We start from the raw sequence: 15,618 nt of genomic DNA, 5'->3' as shown, positions 1-15,618 counted from the left end.
TGGGGAAACTAAAAAGTGTGAATTACGATGGTTGTATTTGTATAAATTAAGATAAGCATTCTGAAAACTACACATAGTGGCATATGGTAAATTAATCAAACTAAAGATTTCTGAATTGGGGTCTTATTTTGTTGTTTTTTAGTGGTATATTCCTGATATATGTATGTGTTTTTCTCTGTGTGTGTATTTGGCCTTACTTGCACATTTCCATCAGCTTTGCTCTTTAGTTGATGACTGTCTGCTCTCGTTGTGGGGAACCATGGCGTGGTTATTAATTAAATCTGGTGCCGTGGAGTTAAGAAATGTGCTTACGCGCTCTGAATTCCAAATATACACACATTCAAACATTCATGTTCATTCAAACCTTATATATCCATTTTATGCAAAACCAAAATTGTGTTTTTGCTTTCTTTAAGGGAAATGACCAGACATAGGGTTTAGATTTATAATTCTGATGTAACCAGGACATATTCAATTGCTGTGATTATCACATTGCAGATGTGTGCCACAATATTACCACATGATGAGCCTAGCACATGCATATATGCTGCTGCCTTCTGAGATGTTCTCCCTAAATAACTTTAAAAGGAATTCTAATGAGCTTTGTTCTGTCTGTTAATGCCTAAAACAGTGCACAGGAGATGCTTTTCAAATGTTGAAAGCTAGTGATTTGTTACATAAGCTTACAATATATAAATACAAGTCTAGATGTAGGTGAATTACTACTATATATACACTATGTAGAGCAGGAGGAGTGTTTGGAACTCAAAGTGATGTAAAAATCTGTAGTGAAATCAATTGTTACTTTGTTTTAAAGCCTTCAAATTTTGTCAATAGACAATAATAATAATAATTGCTTACACTTATATAGCGCTTTTCTGGACACTCCATTCAAAGCGCTTTACAGGTAATGGGGACTCCCCTCCACCACCACCACCACCTGGATGATGCGACGGCAGCCATAGTGCGCCAGAACGCTCACCACACATCAGCCATCAGTGGGGAGGAGAGCAGAGTAATGAGGCCAATTCATAGATGGGGATTATTAGGAGGCCATGATTGGTAAGGGCCAATGGGAAATTTGGACAGGACACCGGGGTCCATGACAATGGCATACAACATAGCAGGTTAATACCAAGGATCGGTGATTGAGTGTTTTTTCTGAATGGTGGTACTGTAAGTGCACTTTTATTGCAGTGCTGAAGTGACTACTGAACCAAATCAGTCATTGACATTCACCGTATACTGTTTGATACTTTCGGAAAATACTCAAGTTTTCCAACATGGTCAGTCACATTTGGTCTAAGAATATTACCATAGAGAGTTGAGGATATCCCTTTGTAAACAGTATTGTATGCCATTTTATCAAATTAAATATTCTCGTACAATATATTAACCATTCTATTAAACATTTGGACCTTTGTATGATTTTCTTTTGTTAAAATAGAACTCTCCATATTTCTTAACTATAAAGACACTTATGGAGTTACTTGTCTCCTACAAGGGAGTCATGATTTTAGAAGTACCTTATGTTGAGATAAAATGAATAAATGAGTACAGTAACTTTATGTGCAGAACAATGTTATAAAGTACGATACTACACTAATTAATTGGTGTTATTTGCATATATACTGGTTAAGAAGGAAAAATGTAAAGCCAGATAAAAAAGCCTGTATTGTACTGTATGTTTTAATACTTGTGGAAAGGTTATTGTGTTATAAAAGTTCAAGCCTAATATTAAAACCTTTACAGTAATTACAGTATTATAGAAGAAAGTTAGAATCTTGAAGGGGTTAATTATGACTGTTGAAAAATCAACCACAGAGCCAGCTACTATCTGCCCTTGTACAGTTTGGGTTTGCACTTTCCTTGTGGTTTCCATTGAGGGTTCTGTGTTGCTTGGTAACAGAATCTCAGATTAGTTGTTACAGTCCTTTACTGCATATGAAAAGCAACACCACTAAAAAAGTGGTTTCTTAGAAAAGCACAGGTATGTAATAAAAATGTTAAAACATTTTTATCTCTTATGTATTTCGTATCAATTCAACATGAAAAATGTTGGGAAATTTTCTTTCATTTTCTTCTGAAGTTGTTCATTAATAATTCTGTAAAGCATTACTTTTTACTTATTTTAAGGGAAAGTTTTGTTTTGGTTAAATATCCCACTCCCAAAGGCCAGTGTCTTAGCAGTGTGAAAGAATTGCATTGTTACAAGTGGGAAGTTTGTTTTGTGAATTTCCATCCCTCTGGGTCTGCAAACACCCCTTGAGATTTGGTTTGTTATCCCTTCAGTGCCCTCATAAATCCTGTTTACTCGCAAAAACTTTCCTTGTTTTGTTTTCTAAATGCAATGCCGTCTTCCTGTTCTACTTTCCCTTTTTTTCCTTTTCTAATTCATCTTTTATGCCGTAAGAAGACAGGCGGTGAAGTCGTTACGTTCACTTCAGTGACCAAATGACTTAAATATATGACTGCTGTCGCACAAATGAATTGTTTCATGTATTCTCGAAGGAAGCTAAGATGACAATCGCATTTGTGAATTCATTTTTGAAAGAACAAATAAAATTCTGAACAGTGGCAGACTGACGTTAATCTATTACAGGCTGTAACGGTGGCATGTTAAATGTAGGCCTGACGGAATTTTTGTAGCTGGGAGATATAACAAAAGCGAACATTTGTCAGCATCATTACCACCTTGTAGCCTGATCTCATCGAATCCAAGAAGCTATGCAAGGCAAAACTAGGAACAAAGGAAAACTACGTTGTTGCTTAGAAGTGTGTTGGTAGACCAGTAGGTGGCACTTTTCCCTCTGGACCAAAACTACCAAACCAATTCTTCTGTTTGGTAATGGGCTACTCTTCTGTAGGAGATGCTGGTCCTTCACATGAAACTTCTAGCTAAGGTCATGACAAGCTGGTCACCAAAAAACCCATGGCACCTGGAAGAAGTGTAGGGGTGTTAGTCCTAGTGTCCTGGATAAGCTATCCAAGGCTGGGCCTGGTCAGCGTGCTGTCCAGGATGCTGGATGACCAGGCAGATTGTACAACACTGTTTTACAGTCTGGTCATCCTAATGTTCTCCCTTCATTCAAATAGTGAAGGAAGTGCATTGGGTTTCTTGCATTAATGAAACACGAAAACTTGTAAGACTACCAGTAATAGATATGACAAAAAAACAAATCTTTTTTAAAAATTGCATGTTCATCTAAATATACTACGGTGTGTAGTGTGTGTACAGTGTTTTAAATGTACAAGTATTCCCATTTCAGCAGTTCCTATTTTGTTGATCCCTCCTTTGGCTTTGATAACGGAGATAATGCAGTTCCTGATGCCTTTTGTTTGGTTCAGGTACTTCTGAAAAGAAATTGGTGACCACTTTTTCATGCAGAACTTCTCCACAACATTTGAGCACATGATTTGTGTCTGTTAACTGCAATATTAGGTTCATACTACAAATGTTATATTGGGTTGCGCTCTGGAGATTGTGTTGGCCAATCAGTAATGTTGATATTATTCTCCCTTTAGCATATGGCTGTACATGTGCAGGTGTGCTTCAGGTTGTTATTCTGCTGGAAAGTTCATTTGTCATTAGGCTTAAGCGTCTTAGCAGATGGAACTGGATTTCTGGATACATTCTGAATTGCTTTGGAATTCATCCAATCCTCATTTCTGAGAAGAACACCAGGAACAGAATATGCGAAACAGTCCCAGATTAATATACAAACACGTGTTCCCACTGTATGTAATAAAAGGGATTCTAGTCCTTTGCAACGTGAGTTTTACCTTTTTATGCTAATCATTCTTCTGGTGAGACTGTCCTGTAATTCCATTTGTTTTACCAAACACCATCATTTGGTCACATTTAAATTCAGAGCCACGTAGTTCCGTTTGACACGTTTGTTCCTTTTCCTTTCATGCTTGCAATGGAATTCTACAGCTGACACCACACCAGATTTCTGTTGTCAACCTTGGAATTATAGTCATGGGGAAATTGTGTCCTGATGACGGCAGGATTGTTGCCCTTTAACTTTTTTATGACCACTTCCTGTTGTGGTATCAACCATCCTGTTAGCCATGAACTTCTTGATACCACAGGATCGAACCTGGAATAATTTGTGTGTATTTATGTCCATCACTAGAAATACTGGGGTGAATAAGCTTTCCTTACATCTTGGGACAATTCTCTGATCTTCCTGTGATGACATGGTATTGAGTGTTGTGCTTCTGTGTCCTGTCTCCTTTAGCAGAGTGTGGATGCTCACATGGTGCCCAAATGCTTCTATTAATGATCTGAAGCAGCATGGAAGTACAAGATACCTGAAATTCATTTTTTACCTTTTCAGTACTTTGAAAAATCTGAACATTGTATATTTACCAATATATTATTAAAATATATAAGTAACAATATACTGTACAGTATATTATTTATTTTGATTGTGCTGTGTTGATATATTAACTGCACCTTTTCAGACATTTTCATCACTCTAAATGTTAAAAAATCATCAATCAAAACTCATTAAGTGCGTTTATCTAAATCCACTTTTGTTTAAGGAACATTATTTATGCTTTATATTCATTATGAATACATTTAGCCATGGAAATGTCACATTTTCTCTAGGATTTTGTTTTTATATTTGAGGTTACAGGGGCCTTGTGTTACAGTGGTGTGTTATTTACATGTATGACGATTGGTCATATGTGAAGCAGAGCAACATTTTTGCATACACAACCTTTGTATCAGTGTTAGGGCCTACTGCTGTGAATGACTCGCTTTCTCTAGTGCCTTTCAATTAGTGTTGGAAAAAGACAGCAGCCAGCATTTATTGCCAATTTCCATACTGTACCTATAGATGTAAATAATATGTTATATGCTCAGTAAGTTTGAGTAGTGTATATTATTTTTAAGGATCTGCTGTTCATTTTATGTGTCTCCTTTTGATGGACTGGATCAGCAATTTTCAAAATAAATATCTTTGGAAATGCTGGCTGTCAACCTAATAATGCAAGCTAGAATCCCACACCGCTTCATCTTCAAGAACTTCAAATGTGCATTTTTTACACATTTAAAGAATAAATAGTGGAAGCAGTTTCCATATGAATGGGTCTTTGTTGCTGAAAATTTGGCAAATGTGTATTTGTGTTTTTTTTACCTCATTTGGAGTACTTTGCAGTTTGGAATTCCCAACACTGCGTTCCTTCTGCTCCTCAGACTGAATCGAAACTTGCTTGTTTTAGAGAAGTAGTGTTTTATTTTTTCTGTACGGTCCTTAATAAAATCAAACTTTTGGTTAACCTATTCATGTTATGTTTGGTTAAGAGATACTGGGCTATAGTGTTTACGTAAAAGTGCGAGCAACACAGTACCTTTTTAAGTTCTCCCTCTGTGTGGTTCCAATGTTTGTTATGGTTCATTAGACCTGTACCAGTTTGACAGCAGTTACCTAAAATCTATTTTTAACTGTGATGTTGCACATCCCACAGTTTCCTGTGATGTGTCTCAGAGCAAACCTGCTGTTACTAGCAAACATTTAAAGGTACCTATATATAGGAGTCATGGCAGAAACTGGTGATGAGTGTAATTAATTATTTTAATTCAAAAACAATAAAATTAAAAATGTGTTTTCTCTAGTTTTTTTTTAGATGCTTAATCATTCTTCCCATGTTCCGCATTTACGAATACCTGATTGCGGTCTTGAAACACATTTGTTTGTTAAAAATCATTAATACTGAAAACTCCTGGGCTTAAATAAACAGAATACAACCTCTTTTGGCAGGGGAGACACGTCAAGACAGGACAGTTGGCTGCAATCAAGGTCATGGATGTTACAGAGGTGAGTCTGTTTGCTGTTATGCTTCCGTCATAGGTAATTACAGTACTGTACATCTGGAAAGCCACGGATTTATTAATGTAAAGTATAATGGCTAAGTATAACAACAGCCTTAGACATTGTACAGTGTATAGAAATAGCAGCACAAGTAATTCAGAAGTGTTCTGTAGCTTGTCAGAGTGTAATTCTTTGTATTTCTGTAAGAACTTAAAAATCCAATGTGCAAGTGGCTTCCAGATGAGGTTTGCATAGCATTCCTAAATTGGATCCAGCAGATATTTTGCCTTATATAAAAATAACACATATTGAAGATAGTTTCTGACTACATAATGTCTGTGAAGTTATATGGCATTAAAACATATTTTGAAAGCAGACAAATAAAGCACAGATAAGAATGTAACTTGGAGTCAGATAAAGATCTTACTCTGCACAAAAATGCCTTTTCCCTTTTCCTGTCGAGCTTGTATTGTCTATCAGACCTCTGCGATAGCCGTTGGAGATTTCCTGAAGAAATGAATTGCTCCTGCTGTGAACTGTCACTTGCCCCCACCCTGTCAGATCTCCTCACTCACACACTACACCCCCTCCAGTTCATTCCCAAACCAAAACATAGGCAGGTCGCTCTCCTGAAACTCTCACTGCACTCTTCTGGGGACTAAGACGCTGCCTTATGTGTTAGCAACTGGCCTGGATGCTAAGTAAATGAATATCCTTTTCATCTTGTTTTCTATCACGGTGAAAGAACGTTTTTATATACAGTGCACTCATCTCCTGGAATGAGTAAATAAAATGATGTCCACAATGTGGTCCATGCTAGAATCTTTCAGCTCATTACATGGTTCAACTATGAGAAGGGAACTAAGAAATGCTGCAGTCTATGACTGGGTTAGGAATCAACAAGGAAGCAAAAATGTGTCTCTTAAGTGGTGCAAAAAATGCCTTGAGCTGAAAATAGACTGCAGTGTTTTGCCTCGATTTTAGAAGTAAGCAGCGTTTTATTTTTTTTTCAGTGTAGACTGTCACAGGCAGGATTTTTGTTTTTTGGTGCTAATTTTAACCAAAATGTCAAAAACAAGAAAAAAATCTTAGCTCTTGAGAGAGCCAAGCTTGTATGTGCTCTTGTATAACAAGCAATTAGGATTTCATCCTGTTTTAAAAAATAAACTGCTATATTACTGATTTTGACTATTTGCAGGCAGTGCTTGTTGGTGTTAATTCCAGAATTACTTATTAATTACAGAATCAATTACACAATTTGGAACAGAAGCATTTTTAAAAAGGCTTTTGTGTCTGGAAAAGTAACCCTTCTTGATTATTTTACTCACATCATTGTCCCATTTCTTTGTGTCAAATGTGAGACAGTGTCTTCAGAATTTAAGATGCGGCTTTTTAAACTTGAATACGTACTTAGATTACATAGGGATTCTCAGGTATGACACTGGAGCATCTATCCAGACCTGGAAGAGTGAATTTCTGCTCTTTAAATAGGTCTCTTTACATTTTTGGCACCTAAGGAACTTGGGAAGGGTTTCATTTTGTCTAGTTTAGCCAATGACTGAATCAAAGTGCTAGTTAAGAACTCTGATGGAATGAAAACAAGCAGATGCTATGGTACTCCAGGACTGGACTGGTGCTCCATTCCCTCAGAGTGTAAGGAAAAAGTACTTTCTTCTCCATATAAGGGGTTTAAGGTCTACGTTCTTTACTGAATTTAAACTGTAAACTGACATTCTTCTAAGTAAATACTTGTTCAAACACATTTGGTCCAGTTGTCTTTTAGCTCCTGAATGTGTTCTCGTGTTTTATTTTTATAATGGTTTATTTCTAAGCCAGCAGAGCTGTAGACATTTCTCTCTATAGCTGATATGTTAATGAGTGTAAAGCCCCATTGTGAAACGCAGTAAGCTGGTAACACAAAAGAAGAAGGATACTGTGGTTTGGGGGCAAAATAAGAAAGACGGCTCGAGTTTCAGAAAGCCAGGGAAGGCTTTGAAATCCTCAGATGAGAGATGTGGTTTTATACAAGCTTTATCCAGTGTTTTGTACTTCCTTCAGATATTTAGAGCTCCCAATCCAGGCTCTCCATGTATAAAGGCTCCTATTGCTTTTCTTCTCCTTTTTTCTTCATGTTTATAGGCCAGAAAACCTACTTTTCACAAGTAAAATAAAGAAAGCATTCAATTAAGTTATAGTTACTGGACCCTTGTAGATGTGAACTGCTGATGCAACATCTACATCTAAAGTTAAGGTGTTATTTGTATTTATATGCTGTTTGCATTACTTTTTTTTCTCTTTATTGTAGGATGAAGAGGAAGAAATAAAACTAGAAATTAACATGTTAAAGATGTATTCCCACCACAGAAATATTGCCACTTATTATGGTGCTTTTATTAAAAAGAGTCCTGCGGGCCAGGATGATCAGCTGTGGGTGAGTTGTTTTTCTACTTTTGATCTGAAAACATTCAGATCCCGCTGAAAACAAATCTCACTCTTTAGGAACCATTTACTGTGTGAATATGTTACCATGAGCATTCATGTTACTTGCCTTTAAAAAACATTTAAGAAATGAGTCATGTTGTCTTTTTTTGACAAGCAGACTTATAGGATCCTGCAATGTCAGTTTTCTATTAATAACTGTAGCATTTCCTGATGTCCTTTTATTTAAATCAATACTTGTCCACACACATTTCATTATCAGGTTTTTCACAAACTTAGATATGGAACCTGCCAATAAGTCATGTTTGAAACCTTTGAAGCTGAACTTTAAGGATTAAAAAGGATACTTTTGAATATGAGTTGTATATAATTTGCTATGTAGACTGAGGATACATGAAATGCTGTTTATCAAAGTTTTTAAACCTTCTAGCCAAGATCTTTTATGATAGCCTTTGCCGTTTTAATTGACATCCTTGAGTTAAGTGTTGCAAAGAAATTGTTAAAAACGTTGTCTTGCAGTATAACATCTTACTTTGGTCTCTATTGAAATTGGCCTTGTGTTTTGGACTTGTGTCCACCATGTATATTCTATAAGTATCTGCATTCCTTGTATGAAAACGAAGTACTTTTGTAATCTCATGCACTTCCTGAATGACAGGGGTCTCTGATATAATGAGTCTTTGAAAATGTATTTCCTGCATCATTTGTCCTGTGTTTATATGCTACATTAACTAGATCATTTGCATAGCTTCAAATGGCAAAACTGTAACATAATCAACTTTGTTTCATTTTTCACACCACGCAAGTGTAGCCATTTGTGCACACAAAGAATGGATTTGAACACAATCGCAAATCACTACTGGTTGTGAGACTGGCTAGCTCATGGGGTTTGAGCATTGCACTGACACTGCCAGAGTCTGGGGTTCAGTTCCTGTCTGGTTCCCAAAGAGGAAGGGGACTCAGACCTCTGTTTCTGCTCACAAGAAGATGAATAATCTTCTCCCCGTCAACATGAACTGGCTATGCACGTGAACACAGCTGAAATATTACAGTAGATTTTCTTACTAATGAATACTAAAATTAATATTAATTAATAGATGGAGGATAAGCCTCTTCGTAAACAAACCCCTCAGTTATTCTTTTGAACGCTGAGATATTCAGAAGCAAAAATAAATGGGCATTCATTTTTTTTACTAGAGAACTCTTAGCAAAATTTAGATTGGCTAATGAGGCATAGTTTGCTGAAGCAAACAATCTTAAAATCCGATTTTCGGTTATATTAGAGTAAAAGTTGTAGGAGCTAATGCACATTGAAGTCCAAGATTTGCATTGGAACTTCTCTAGTACAGGACTGTTTCTGTTTTCCAAATTTTATCAGAAATGCTCTGAATGTGTTGAGCAATTTAAACAGTTTGTTTAATTTTTACAGTCCTATCTGTACATTTAAAAGGAGAATGTTGTCTTTTCTTAGAACTGAATCCCAGAAAATAGAAGAAAAATATGGTGAACTATTTAGTAGTTTTCAAATGTGAACATGTTAACATGCCTTGGATTTGTCTGAAGTGCTTGCCTTACACTGATTTGTGTAGCTGGTAATGGAGTACTGTGGAGCAGGCTCAGTGACTGATCTGATGAAGAAGACCAAAGGGAATTGCTTGAAGGAAGACTGGATTGCCTACATCTGCAGAGAGGTTCTTAGAGTGAGTTCAGAATTAAACGCAACTTAGCCTGACCAATGTGTTAGTTTTAATTACTGTAATTTTCAAAACTAAATGTTTCTGGGCCTGTTGTGGCTTTAGTACTCTCTTTGAATTTATAAACTGCCATAGGCCTATACCAAATGCTATTAACTTCATCATTATTATGCTGTCTGTATCTGTGTCGATGCCTCTTAAAATAAGTCTGTTAAATTATAGCTTTAATAGAAAGCTTAATAGAAGTTCTTAGATGCGATAATGATGATACGCAGTTTGGGTCTTAGATGTATGTTTCAAAATTTGACTGTTTTTAGTGGAACATACCTTACATACTTAATCTGTTCCTTCTCTAGGGCTTGTCACACCTTCATTTTCACCGTGTTATCCATCGTGACATAAAAGGACAGAATGTGCTGCTGACGGAAAATGCAGAAGTGAAACTGGGTAAATATGAGCAGCAGGAAAAATAATACCTTTCTGAAGCACTTACAGTATAACTGTCTGCCGTATGATACCTGTGACACCTGACAATAGACTATAAATACCGTATATGCTCTCTACTCTCAAGTTAAATGCCACAATGGAAACCATTAGTAGGCTTTGGACAATTAAATTCTTCAAGGGCTATGTCTTCTGACTTCTGACTTCTGACAATTGCCAATTGCCAAACCTAGAGGTCTTTGGCCCAAAGGAAAAAAGGAGAATCCCATCTTTGACATAAAAAAACATATGAATAAGGAGAAAGCGGGTCAACAATTCAATAGAAATTCTGAAGTAAGTAGTTCATTAGTGCACGGCTTGGTTGGTAGGGGCATGGCACTCAGAGCTGTGGTTGGGTTGTATTATCTAGAGTTAGATATAATGGGGTACACACTTGGCTGTGACAGGGGTACCCCGGAGAGAATGTGCCATTAGCCTGGTGATATTGTTCCTACAGGCAAATGGATGTACTGGAATAACTGTGGCAAAGTAGATGTCCGCCTACTATATAAGCATACAGTGTTACACATTCTCCATCTGACATCTTACCTGCTATGTTTATGTCTTTAATGAAATTTTGAAAAAAATGTCTTATAAAACTTTGTGATTTGGTTCCCAGTTGATTTTGGTGTCAGTGCCCAGCTAGACAAGACCATTGGCAGAAGGAACACATTTATAGGTACACCCTACTGGATGGCTCCCGAAGTCATAGCCTGTGATGAAAATCCAGATTCTACTTACGATTACAGGGTGAGTTTAAACAAAACATGGCAGAAGAAGGAGATGTTAGTGCTGTTTTATGTGTAAACACTAACATTCAGTGTATCACTACTATATATACTGGGTATAAACATACTAGTAATTTGTGGATGCGGCTTCATTCCTTACATACACTTAATCACACTGAGATTAGATGTGACGAGCATGAGAGAAGTGGGCGATGTTGCCCATGACCGACTTCACATCTCCAATAGCAGCTAACAGATAAACTGCTCCAGCAAGGTGAGATGCAGTGCAGCTACAGGGCTGTGTGTATTAAGATTTTCTGACTCCTGGCAGTTGTGATTTCTGACAAATAAAGTATTGATTTTTGTGTTTGGGAAGATCTCTAGAAAGGTTCCATCCAGTTTTTTTCCAGTTGACCACTTGTGTTCTGTGAATGGGGGCACTGTCATCCTACAAGACACCCCCCCTGCAGGAAATAACTGCTGATAGATGGGGTGAAAATGATCACCAGCGATTACCATTGACTGTGTTTTCTAAGGGATTGGATGTGTCCAGTCCACCCCATAACATTATAGAATCACCAGAACACTTCACCATTGGAAACAACAGCAACATGGAAAAAGATGATTCATGTGACCATATCACATTTCTCCATTGCTCGCTTGTCCATTGCCTGTGTTTTTTGCATCACTGGACTTGCAAACCTCCATTTCTGTGTACTATGAGCAGTTTGTGCTCTGCGACCTGACTACGGTCTCCCTCTCTGTGGAGACCTCAGAGGACGTTTTGTGAAGAAACTGGCTGATCACAACCCAGGTTGAAAATCGCAGTCAGACTGTCGGCGGTTTCTCACCTGGTTTGCCTTGCACTGTGAATTCATGCATAGATATCATGGATCTGGAGTCTGCATTTCCACTGACTGTTGCACTTTGCTGAAACTGTCTTTCCCCTAGACATCCATGCTGGCATCTGCTTGCTTGTTTTCATATCCCCAATTTGTCTCGGTCATTGTAGCTCAAGCGAAACACTACCCAGTAGTCACCCATCTTTCAAAGTCACCAAGGTCTCTTCTTGCAATCATACAGTACTTATAGGCAGTCAGGGGTTTCCAGTATTTTTATTCATATCCTAACGGTTGCTGGGATGCTGTGTGCTTAATTGTCCCACATTTACCCAGTTGGTTTTTTTTGCATATGCACTCGAAAAAACACATATTATACTTATCATTCATATTCATCTTGTGATCACAAATACTATAATACATTATTATTATTTTTAATTTTGGCTTATTAACAATTATTATTCTTGTTATTTTAGACAGTGAATATTCCTTGCAAACTCTTTTTTCAATTGTTTTAGAGTGATCTGTGGTCTTTGGGAATCACTGCCCTGGAAATGGCTGAAGGAGCTCCGCGTAAGTAGCAGTTTTTGCCCGATTTTAATGTTGCTTTGTTTCTTAGACTATAGCGAGTAACTAGATGTCATTCATCTTGTCACCACATTAATGAACAGCGCTGGAGGTTCTAAAAATCTTTTATATGTTATATTTTATACCAAATGGTTTGCATCAGCTCCGTGGACTGCAATTGCAGACCCTCTGCAAACATGGTCTAAACACTTCAACTATGCAAAAGCAGACCTGCCCTTATTCCGAATGGCGTTGCTGTAGTTCTTATGGAACCTGGGGACATGGATTGATACTGATCTCAGATTGTTTTTCCTTAATTATGTTTGTTTGAATTTGGAAGATATTTAAACTCCCAAATCAGAAAAACAACTACTGTACACCACATTCAAATAACAGTTCAGAATCATTTTAAATACCTTTCAGAGCACACTCAACAACATCACTTGTGAAACCTCAGCAGCTGTTGAAAGGCTCTTTCACAGATCATGATATTGATGTCTGTTTAAAGACTTTATGTTGTACATGGTAAACAACAGAGACGTACAATACATGCATCACAATCATGGACTGATCATAAACTCTCTGTGATTTCAGCTTTATGTGACATGCACCCAATGAGAGCTCTTTTCCTTATTCCAAGAAACCCTCCTCCCAAACTTAAATCAAAGAAGTGGTAAGGCAACTGCTAAACACCTTTTTGTGCATGAGCATTGTATTAAGTACTGTATTGACAGTATGGTATTTATTTTATTGTTTTTTCTTACACATGCCACATTGTGTACTCTTGAAGTGCAAATTATAGTTCATAAATTGACCTTGTCTGAGAAATGAAAAAAGTTTTTTTTAAAAGAAATCCATAGTACTAATCTCTCAACTTGAAGCATTTCCTAAAAATGCATATCAGGGGAATAGCCAAATAAGCACAGTTTTGCACTTGGACATAAAGAATTCAATGACACATCTCTCAGACCATCCTGTTCTGAGAAATACAGTATGCATGCTAAGTTAGTCTCTGTCTGCCTGTAGTTCCTATTTTGGTATTTATTTTTAGAAGTAATCAGTATCCCTGTAAACCACAAAATAATATAATTATTTATAATTTTCAAAATAAAGTGATTAAAAATAACCTAACCTCTGGTTCCTGTGGTAACAATATAACTAGAGTTTTTGGTACTACATCAAAATAACCAGTCTAGTGAACACATAAATATCTTATGTTTCACTCAGAAGTCTTACTTCTGACCCCCAGAGGGCAATTTCTATTGGGTTATATAATTTCTTTAATTTCATTACTTTTTAGATAAATAGTGATAACAGTTCCACACAAAATACACCTTTAACAGACGTTCATCAGGTATTCTCTCGAACACTAGTTCGATTTAACTTTTAAGACATTAATCAACCAACTCTTGTCTTTTGATTTTTATTTACAAATTATTTAAAACATAACTGGCCACTTTTTGAACAAGCAGTGTTTGTTCAACCAGTACTTATCAAAGCACAGGCTATGTTTCTCTAACTGTCAGTGTGTTATATCATTTTTCTTAAAGGACAAAGAAATTTTCGACCTTCATAGAGAGCTGTCTGGTTAAGAACTATCAGCACCGACCTTCCACAGAAACCCTTTTGCGGCATTCGTTCGTTAAGGATCTGTCAAACGAACGGCAGATTCGAATTATGCTCAAGGACCATTTAGACAGGACCAGGAAGAAGAAGGGTGAGAAAGGTGTGCAATGGTATTATTTCTTAGTTGAACCTTTTTTTTCCCTCAAAATAACTAAATAATGTTTGTGAATCAACATTTTAGTACCTTGGCAGAAGAAAAATGTGTTTCAGTATGCACATTGGTGGCACAAGTCCATTAGCTGTTCCAACTGCTTCGAGCTATACTATTTTAAAAGAGGGAAAATCTAAACTTCTATCATTAAACGCAAGAGTTCTACCCCCAGGAGCAAGAGTTTCCTGCTTTTGGTTAATTATGCAGCTTTATCTGTTGCTTGGAAAAAAGAAATGTTTTCCCTCCTTTTGTAATGATGGCTTGTAAAACAGTCAATTGATGTCTTTTTGGGGATATGCTGATGAAATGCTTTACTGCCATTCTTTTTAATCCCCTAGATTTAGTAGATGTTTGTTGTACTCATTATATTTTTGTTCGTAATTATGGACTGCAGCATGACTTTGGGATAAGTTAGTAATTTGGCAGAAGAGGTTAGGATATGACAACTTCAAGATGGAAATTGCATGACAGGATCTTCCATGCATGTCATCCCAGAGGAATGTAAATTAGAAATGTTTAATTATCTTCAGAACTCAACCACAAGAGGCGCCCTTTTTCTTGTCACACCACATAATTACACTGTGTAGCTTAACATCTGAGCCCAGTGGTTTTCAAGAAATTAAATGTGGTTTTTCCCCCATGCATTTGGTTCCATTTGGCAAGTATTTTGGATGGCCACCGAGATGAATGTTAAAACAAACCCTGGAGCTCAGCAATGAAACTGCAGCTATACAACATAAAAGCTGACTGTGCTGTTATTATAACCTAAAAGACGTTGGCTGTGAAGTACAATTCTGTATACATTTTTCATGTAGCTGGTTTTCTCTTTTTTTGCATCATCCCATATGACGCACTTAATAGAAACATTGTGTGTAAATGAGATCTTTTTTTTCCTTTTCAGAAAGGTGTAGCACTTTAAACTATAAAGGATACTTAAATCCTGTGTTCACTGTATTATCAGCGTGGGGGAGGGGACAAAAGATTTATTATTCTGGGAAAGAACCATCAACATAGTGACAAAATTTGCACACTAAAGCAAATGTTAATATTTAGGCCCTTTTAATGGTTCTGTGCTACCTTCCCAACTGGGAGTTGCAATAAAAATAGTTGGCAGTATAAAAATTAATGAACTAAAAAATGTACAGTACATTAGGGCAGGGCTGTATTAAGCAATACACTTTCATAATACTTAACCAGCTGAGAAAACGAGTATGGCCTGTGGAAAAGCATTATGCGTTAGGTTTTATATGAGAACCTTTTTTCCTT

General features: G+C 36.8%; 1 protein-coding gene across 9 annotated transcripts in view; it reads left to right on the top strand.

Moving 5' to 3' along the window:
* The window catches only part of LOC148653859 (traf2 and NCK-interacting protein kinase), a 62,187-nt gene that overhangs the window by 13,490 nt on the left and 33,079 nt on the right, over positions 1–15,618 (top strand). For all 9 annotated transcript variants that reach the window (XM_088596841.1, XM_088596840.1, XM_088596845.1 and 6 more), the window contains exons 3-10: positions 5,775–5,831; positions 8,131–8,256; positions 9,854–9,964; positions 10,315–10,405; positions 11,061–11,191; positions 12,527–12,581; positions 13,170–13,248; positions 14,126–14,301. In XM_088596841.1, coding sequence (XP_088452967.1) covers positions 5,775–5,831; positions 8,131–8,256; positions 9,854–9,964; positions 10,315–10,405; positions 11,061–11,191; positions 12,527–12,581; positions 13,170–13,248; positions 14,126–14,301 — 826 coding nt within the window. The remainder of the gene's footprint in view (positions 1–5,774; positions 5,832–8,130; positions 8,257–9,853; positions 9,965–10,314; positions 10,406–11,060; positions 11,192–12,526; positions 12,582–13,169; positions 13,249–14,125; positions 14,302–15,618) is intronic.

Source organism: Lepisosteus platostomus, chromosome 10, assembly GCF_059453375.1.
Source record: "Lepisosteus platostomus isolate fLepPlt1 chromosome 10, fLepPlt1.hap1, whole genome shotgun sequence".
Taxonomy (NCBI): Eukaryota; Metazoa; Chordata; class Actinopteri; order Semionotiformes; family Lepisosteidae; genus Lepisosteus; species Lepisosteus platostomus.
The sequence above is the reverse complement of the archived record's forward strand: the minus strand, read 5'-3'. Positions and strand labels throughout refer to the sequence as shown.